This window comes from Chinchilla lanigera, unplaced genomic scaffold (assembly GCF_000276665.1).
Source record: "Chinchilla lanigera isolate Chin_1 unplaced genomic scaffold, ChiLan1.0 scaffold00137, whole genome shotgun sequence".
Classification (NCBI taxonomy): domain Eukaryota; kingdom Metazoa; phylum Chordata; class Mammalia; order Rodentia; family Chinchillidae; genus Chinchilla; species Chinchilla lanigera.
The window spans coordinates 3357625-3366332 of NW_004955538.1; the positions used below are offsets into that span (position 1 = coordinate 3357625).

At 55.6% G+C, this 8708-nt stretch overlaps 1 protein-coding gene across 1 annotated transcript; it reads right to left on the reverse strand.

The window, feature by feature from the left end:
- LOC106147274 (spidroin-2-like) lies at positions 1-1419 on the reverse strand (the record flags this gene model as incomplete). The annotated part of the gene is given in 2 exon segments (XM_013507824.1): positions 1-619; positions 1406-1419. Coding segments are annotated over 2 exon segments (633 nt in total), but the record flags the coding sequence as incomplete, so codon positions are not given.
- Positions 1420-8708: the final 7289 nt, after the last annotated feature.

The window sequence follows — 8708 nt, forward strand, 5'->3', positions numbered from 1 at the left end:
GCCGTGGAGTCGGTCGGCACCCACAAAGAGCCGCCTCGGCGCAGCCGCGCGCCTGCCGATTGGCCGAGCGTGGGGCGGGGCTCGGTTCAAACCCGCCGGGGCGGGGCCTCGGCCACCAGCGTTCCCGCGCGGCGGCGCCGGCCGTTGAGCTCCAGCGCTTCCACGTCTCTTTGCGCGCCGCCCCGCCCTGTTGGCTCCCGAGTCGCCTTGCGCGCGGCTCCGCCGGCTCCTGGGTATCCCTGCGCCCGGCCCTGCCCCTCCCAGGTTTCCTTGCGCGGGGCCGGTTCCTCCACTCCCAGGTCTCCTCGCGTCAGGCCCCGCCTCGCCCCGCGGCCGCCAGGCCTCCCCCTCCCATCCTGTGCGCTGCTGGGCGGGGCGTGGGGCCGCTGCGGGTGTAGCGTCACGGTTGCTAGGTTCGCTTGGGAGGAAGGGAGCCGGGAAGGAAGAGCGCGATGGCGACCGGAACGAGGCTGGAGCGCCAGCGTAGCGGGCGCGGTCGGATCCCCGTTGGCATCGGGGCGCGCAGCGCTGGCGCGAGGACCCGCCGTCTCCAGGACAGTGCGAATGTGGGAGGGACTTGGCTTTCCGCTGAGCCTGATGCAGAGCTCTGCAGAGCTTTCTGAATTATTCCTACAAAGAATCGCTATTGGCAAGTCTTGAGGGACAGGGTAGGAGCGGGGATGGTGCCGCGCGCCTGGTGATCCCAGCGCTAGGGAGGCTGAGGCAGGAGATAGCGCGTTTCAGTCAACCCTGCGCAACTAGAGACTTAATGAGACTGTGTCTTCAAAATAAGGAAAGAACTGTGAATGTAGCTCAGCCGAAGACTCTGGGTTTGATCCCCAGTACCTGGGGTGGAACGTAGACAAAAAGGGAAAAACTGATTAGATTTGCTGCCATACTTCACGCAGAAGACACTGAGGGGCCTGGGATACAGCTCAGTGGCATAAGGGACTGCCTGGCAAGCGCAAGGTCCTGAGTTCGATTCCCGGTACCTGCTCCCCAAAAAAATATTGAGGCCGATAAGTATGACTTGACTAAACGCGTGCATACCAAACACCAGGTTGAAACACTAACGGAAAGAAATGTTTCCTAGGTACGGCCCCCACAGAAGAGTCTTAATTCTTTAATACACAGAGTCCTGCACATTAAAACAAGATCCAAAAGTGGGCAAAGAAATTTCAGACACTTGAGCAGATAACAGGATGCTGAGCCTGCCAAGAGTAAGTCACATATTAGACCTGTGTCAGATGCCACTCTCCACCTGCCAGACTGACAGTAGAATCTTTACTATGATGTCTGCTGCTGTGTTGCACCGTTCCACGTGTCCACCATTCAGTACTATAATTAACGGGCGTGATAGGGCGTGCCTCAAAACAGGCAGAAAAATAAGATAGCCCCGTATTACAGAAATAGATCCATGGATTGCTGATATTGGAGTTGTCATAAGAATACATAGAAAAGATAAGCAGAGTACTAGCATCAATCCTGCACAGCTTCTTTAGGGTTAGGTTACGGTGTTGCTCAGGTGCATACCACTGCCCAAGCCACAAGTCTCCAGCTCTTCCAGCTTTAGAGTCAGCATAACCTTGACACTGAAGCATGGGAAGCGTTTTCGTATGAGCATACAGTACTTTAAGATTCTACACCAAAGATTAGTAAATTAGATCCAGTGTAGGTAGCATAGAAGAGCTGTCTCATCACATCCAAGCTGGGCTTCCTCCAGGAATGCCAGGTTGCTTTAGCATTCCAAAATCAACATACTTTATTACAGCCAAAAAACTAAGAATCTCAGTAGGTGTAGAAAAAGCAGCTAAGATTCAACATCCTGCTAGGTGTAGTGTTACAGGAAGCTGGGACAGGAGGTTCACTGTGAGTTCAAGGCCAGCCTGAACTACATAGACTCTGTCTCAAAAAACAAGATTCAACATCCTGCTGGGTGGCACATGCCTGTCAACCCAGCCCTCAGAGGCTGAAGCAAAAGGATCCCCTCAAGTTTGAGGCCAGCCTGGGCTAGGTAGACCCATTTCAACAAAAACAAACCAGACGAGGGAGAGGCATAAGGAGCAGGGCCTAAGAGACTCCAGAGAGCTTCCAGTGGTCCTTTTCTGGCAGAGTTTCACCAAAGGAGACTCCATGCAGACTGACCCCAGTCTCTAGCCCTTCTAGAGGTCAAGCTGAGGGTGCATGACCCAAAGCTTCCCCTGCCCCACGCATGTCACCTCATCTGTTGTGGATTCAGGTTCCCAGATGGAGACACTTGGTCACTTAGGGCCTGAGAGCGAACACTTGGCCTCTCTTGGGCAAAGTTAAATTCTTTACTGCACAAAGGACACCATCTGAATACCGTGTTTACAAAAAGCGTAGAGGAAATGCTCTACTGAGTAGGGAAATGGTGAAAATAAGAGGAGGAATGAGACCATGATCCCCTCCACACCCCATTGCCCGGCCTCGCTTGTGCTAGAAAGTGAGAGAAAAGAGTGTACAGATTGGAAAAGAATTGAAAGCAGCATTAATCTCAGAGGATAAGATTTGATTGTAGGAAGCCCAAAAGAATTTCCAGGTAAGCTGTTCAAATTAATGAAGAATTTGGCATGATCATCAGATACGCAATCAATACTACAGGAAAATCAGTTATATTTCTTATATAAGTACCAAACCAGGCCAGGCCTGGTGGCGCATACCTGTAAGCCCAGCATTCAGGAAGCCAACCTGACCTGCATACTGCGACCCCACCTCAAAAAAAAAAAAAAAAAAGACAAGACTAGCTAAGATAACCCCTTAGGAGAAGCACAAGGCAGTGGTCTAGGGAGCTAAACTGGACAGATATTAATAGGGAGGGATAGGCCCTCCAGGGAGTCAGTGCAGGGGATGAGACAGATCACAGCTGTGCCTGGGGCCAGATCTGAAGAGGGCCGGCCTCCAGATGGAGGCTCTGTAGCCAGGCACAGGCCTCCACGGAGGTAAGCAGAACTTGAGATCATGCTGTAATTGGCTCCGCCTGGTCCAGTGGGCCCAGATAGGGCGTCAGACACATAGGTGGGCGACCAGAACATCCAGACACATACTCATCCCTTTCAAGAAAGCCTTTATCCTCTCTCTGTTAGAAGTTGCAGATAACTAAAGCTAGTGATGCTTGTCATGTACCCTTGCTGTGGGCCTCATTTCCCCACTGGATCAATATTAGCTGAGCGACTGCTTGTAATCCTACAGGCTGATTGTAGTTTGAGGCCTAGCCTCAGACCCCATCATGATTCTGCTGTATAAAATACCCTTGGACTAAGCCTCTGAGACAACCTGCCCTCAGGACCCCTCCTGCCTTGCAGGAGCTTTCTCCCAATAAACCTCTCCTACTTATAACCTGCTCGTCCTCCTGTATCAGAAGACACGAACTCAGCACACCTGACGTCTGGCATTTTTCTATTCTTTTTTTGTTGAGACAGGGTCTCACTATGTAGCCCAGGCTGGCCTTGAATTTAGAGCACTCAGCCTCCCCAGTGATGGGAATCCAGGTGTGCCACCACAGCGAGCACACCTGATAGCTATCAGGCTGGGAGTCATTTTCCTGTCACAGCAGGAGGTGGTAGGGCTTGCAGACCAGCAGGTCTGCCTTCAGGGTCTGCCCAACAGAAACACATGTGATCACAAAGACACTTGTCCCTGGGTGGCTCAAGGTTTCCCTGCTGTGATGTGAATATAGGACTTGGTCCCCGGTGCCACGGAGTTGAGAAGTGAGGGCTCTGCCCGCAGGAGTAAGATTAGTCCATGTCTAGGTTAGGGGGTTGCCAAGGAAATAGGCTAGTTATGCCAGAGCAGGTCTGTTAGAAAAGCCAGTTTGGTGAGCTCCTGCCAGGGACACTGTACCACCTTGGGACTTGGCAAAGTTTGTGACACTAAGGAGGCCTTTGCCAGAAGCCAGTGCCATGCTTGGAGGCTCCCAGGCTCCAGACCTGAGCTCAGTAACTTCTGTTCTTTATAAACTACCCACTGTGTGGCATTTAGATATAGCAACAGAAAAAAAAACCTAGACTAAGAACCCCAAATGCCCAGCTGCAGGGGGATGGATGTGGGAGGCCAGTGCATTGGCAATGGTATCTGAGTCTCACAGATGTGCCTTTGAGGGAAGCTGGGTTCCAGGAGGAGAAAGCGTTCCCAAAGTACCAAACTCAGGCTGGGCAGCAGACAGCCCTGAGGAGGCTCTGGGAGTCTTTGGAACCTGGTGACTTCCACAGTGATGCTGTCATTGTATTGTACATCATCTTTCAAGCATTGTGTGTGTGTACTTCAGTTACATATCATGAACAAACGTAAGGCAAGAGCCACAAGGTGACAGCCCCAGTGGTATGTGCAGGTGGTACACTGGCCAGTAGGGCTCAGGCCAGGCTGGAAGGCTGCCTGGGTATGTGTCACCTAGTGAAAGTATCCTTTTCTTCTCTCCCTCTCCATCTCTCTATCTCTGTCTCTGTCCCTGCCTCCCTCCCTCCCTCCCTCCTACCATCTTTTCTCACCAGGTAGCAAGCTGGCCTTGAACTCGTAATTCTCCAGCCTCAGCCTCCCAAGTGCTGGGATTATAAGTGTGCAGCACCACATCTGGATAAATCTTTAATAGAGGAAAATGTGCCAGACACATGTGTGCGGTGGCACACATCTGTAGTCCCAGCTATTTGGGAGGCTGAGCAGGAAGACTGCTTGGGTCCAGGTACTCAGGACCAGCTTGGGCAATTTAGCAAGACTCATCTCAAAAAGAAAGCAAAGGTATTTGGTTTCTCAGCCTCACAGGGCCCAGCCCAAGTGTGTGTATGTCTCTCTTGGGTTTTGGGCACGAGGCTGGCTCTTCTGCCCTCTGTGCCTACCCAGGAGGGAGTTGAGGGGCTGGCAGCCCAATGGCCAGGTGCAGGCTCTGGCCTCTCATTCCTCCTGCCTCGCAGCCCTTTCCCTGGGGCTGGGGGCACAGGACTCAGCCTGACCCCCGGCCCCTCTGTGTGAGGCTCCCATCGTGGGCCTTGCTGTCACTGCTTGGATGGACCCTTGCCCCCAGGTGCTGGCCTCACATTTCCTGTCCAAGGTCCTTAGGAGCCCTGAGAACCTTTCTGCTGGTGCCAGCTCCTCCGGGGCACGGAGCCCTCACCTTTGCATAGTCCAGCCCTGAGGGTGGGCACAGGTATCCCAGAGATGCCCATAACAGCCCTTCCCCCAGGGAAACCTTGGTCCACATGAGTGGGATGCTGCCTGAGCCCACAAGTGCCAGCCTGGCCCCCACCTGCTCCTCGGGGCCTCAGAACGGAGTGGATGGAGAGCAGCTCTTCTGTGCATGGCCAGGGCTGCTGGAGAGTGGCGCCTGGGCCTGGAAGGTTCCGCTCTGCAGAAATCATAGGAAACTAACAAAGCCAGTGTGAAGGAGAACATTGTACAAAGACCCAGGAAGGATGTCACCAGACAGGGACAGTGGCAGGCATTCTGTGGGGCAGACAGTCCGTGCATCTGTGGCGGCTTCCTGACTGATTATATGAATCTTTTTGCTTCCAAAGTGTGTGAGGGTTAGGAGTCCTGGCGTTAAGTCTACAGCGTCTCAGAGGCACAGGGAGAGTTACGTGAGGAGGGGACAACGAGGCCCCTGTGGCAAACCATCCACGTTGGGAAGTGTGCGGAGGGAACGTCCAGGACCTTGTTGCACTGTTCACCACCACTGGAAGTTATTCCAAGCTAGAAAGTTGGGTGACAGCATCTTGGGCTCGTGGAAGTGAAGACCAGAACAGGGAGGACCAGCCGGGTAGGATGGAGAGAAGGGAGGCTGGGAACCGGGCAGAAGTGCCGTCAGATGGTAGGAGAGGTCTGGTGTTCCACAGCACAGTAGGTGTCATCAGCCCGCGGAAACCTACTACGGGTGATCTGTGCAGATCCAGAGAGGTACTCGGAGGTTCCCAACACAATGCATCCAGCTGCCACGGCCTACCCCATAGGTATGTGCAATTTGATGTGTCAAAAATAAATTTTAAATAGTCACCAAGAATGCACATACTTAGAGCAGCGCAGTGCCCACAGCACGACGTGTCCAGGGAGGGTTTGAGGGCTATGCTGCTGGGGAGGAGCGGGACCGGGGTCCTCCGGGGTCCTCTGCCCCTGGCTCCTGCTGTGGCAGGGCTGGCCCGCTGGTGGCCACGGGGCCAAGGACGCGGGAAAGCAAAGGCCACCAGTGCCCTCCAGGGTTGTTACTGGGGACAGAGACTCGTGAATGACTCTCACATCTGCTCACAATCCTCCCGAGTGAGGCAGCTGACACAGTCATTCTGCTTTATTGCTGAGCCCCTATTATGCGCCTTAAGCATAGGATTTACGCAGTATCTCGGTCCCCCAGCAGACCCAGGGGGCAGTCACTGTGGCCACTGCATATACGAACAGGTGTGGAGAGGGGAAACAACCTGTTTAGAGCGCGCTGCACCTCGCATGTCCTGGGGGATCTCAGGTCTCAGGGCCATACCCAGGCAGCGAGGCTGTTTCCTCTGCGCGGAACCAACGTGCCGGGGTCATCACTGCCTGTGAGCAGTGCTCAGCAAGCTTTTCCTCTGCACGCTCAGTCACATACAGTTCCCTTTCATCCGCAGCTGGGTCCCTGTCAGGGGCCATGGCCCTCCAGCCAATGCAACCTGAGAATTCCCAACAAAACTTTCCTGCCCACTCCTGGGCCAATGTGGGTTCTCCTTGAGGAGTAAGGGGAAGGGAAGAAGGGGTGGGGAAAGGAGGGGAGGAGGGGAGAGGGCAGGGGAGAGAGGGGAAGGGAGGGAGGGAGGAAGGAGCTGGGTGGACACCCAGTGGGTGGACAAGGACTGGCCAAAGGAAGGCAGGTCCATGGCCCAGTTCTGGACAGCCCCATACTAACCTGAGGAGCTTCCTCCAGTCAGAGCAAAACGTGAAAGGCTTGTGGTCAGGACTGATGACAAAACTGTGCCATGACCATCACTGTGGGAAGGAGCAGTGTGGCCGGAAAGGCAGGACAGATGCAGCTGCGCTGGGCCACGGCGGCCCTTGCTCCGCAGCACACACCCTAGAGGAGGTCTCGGCCTGGGTGCCCCTCAGCCAGCATGGAGGTGTCCTGCCCACCCCCCACCCTGTTCACTCTGCTAAAAGACCTTCCTGCCCGGCTGTGGATCTGCACAGGGCTCTCCTCGTGTTCTGCAGTGCTGCCCAGGTCCCCTAGGTCTCCCTGAGTGTCAGTTTTTCTAATTTCACGTGGCCCCACATCTGCACTCCTGAGCCCCAAGGCCCCCACGGCAGCAGCCGCCAGGTGGCTCTGCTGAGCCCCGCAGCCTCCTTTGGCCTTTGCTGTGGCCTCTCTCCCTCCTTCGGCCTGGTGACTTTTCTGGTCTCTGAAGCTGAGTGTCCTTGCAGCCCCACACCTGGAAGCAATGCCTGCACGGCCTGGACAGAGCCCAGCACAGGAGGAAAGGGCTGCGCTGCTGCCCGCTGGCAGCCCGCCGTGAACAAGTGGAATTTGCGCCTCCTCTGCCTGCAGTGACCAAGCAGCTGGGTCACCACCACACACCTGAGCCAGACACCCCAGACATCCCTGGCACAGGGTGGCGCCCTCAGGCCAGGAAACCAGTGGGTAGAGGAGCTCGTGCACCCATGCCCCCTCTGCGCCCTGGGGAACAGCCTCCCGTCTCGGCAGCTGGGACCTGGCTTTCTGGTTCCTGGCTACCAAGTTTCACCGCTGTGCAGATGTTTTCTGGAATATTTTGTTATTTTTCTTCAACAGAACAAGTGCTTCATAATTTAAATGGGATAAACGTTGAAGTTCCCCATATCTAGCCCCCCCCATATGTAGCTTCTGGTCCCCATGTGTATGGTGGGAAGGCGCTGGCCCTGAGGGAGGGGGACCCAGAGGGTCTCCTAGTCCCATAGCCCTCCCAATTGGGAGACCCCTCCCCGTCATAAGGAGAGAAGGGGCAGACCCAGGGTGGCCCAGGGCCATGTGAGGGCCTCAGGCTGCAGGCGGACTGAGATTGTGGGGCTGTCAGGGAACACTGGCCCCAGGTCCATGGCTTCTACCTCCTACCCTCCCAGCCCTGCACGCGTGGGGTCCTGGGCCTATCTGATTTCGCCCAGGGGAAGGCTTTGGGGCCTCACCTCCAGCTGCACCTGCCCTCCTGGGACCACCCTAAGTCAAGCCCCGCCCACCCACGCAGCCCCTCCCACCAGCAGTGCTCCTGGCCCCTGCACAGAGGGCTTCCCAGGGACCACTGGACCACTGGGCCTAGCATATCAGCCTAAGGCAGAAGAGGAAGGCCCTATATGAGACCTAGTGAGGTCAGTGTCCCCAAGCCACAGAGCGCCTGGTGCCGCCAAGCTGGGAGAGGCAGGAGGACCCTGTCCTGAGTCCTGGGGCTGGCCCTGCCCACCCATCTGGGGCTTCAGGCCTCAGGAGTGTGGGAGAGGCGAAGGTTGTTTTTTTCCCCTAATTACCAGTTTGTGGCCTTAGTCACTGGAGCCCCAGTGTGTCTACCTCAGAGAGAGGGGATCCCTGGCCCTCCTCTTTCCCTCCTCAGCACAGTCCAGAAGGCCCCTGGCCCGGCCTCCACTCCTCCTGGCCTGTGACACCCACAGCTCACCTCCCCTCTCAGGGGAGACCTGAGGGCCCTGGGAAAACACCTACCTGTGAGCCAGGACTGTAGTACTAAGCTGTGAAAGAAGGTGGGTCACACGCACACTTGTGC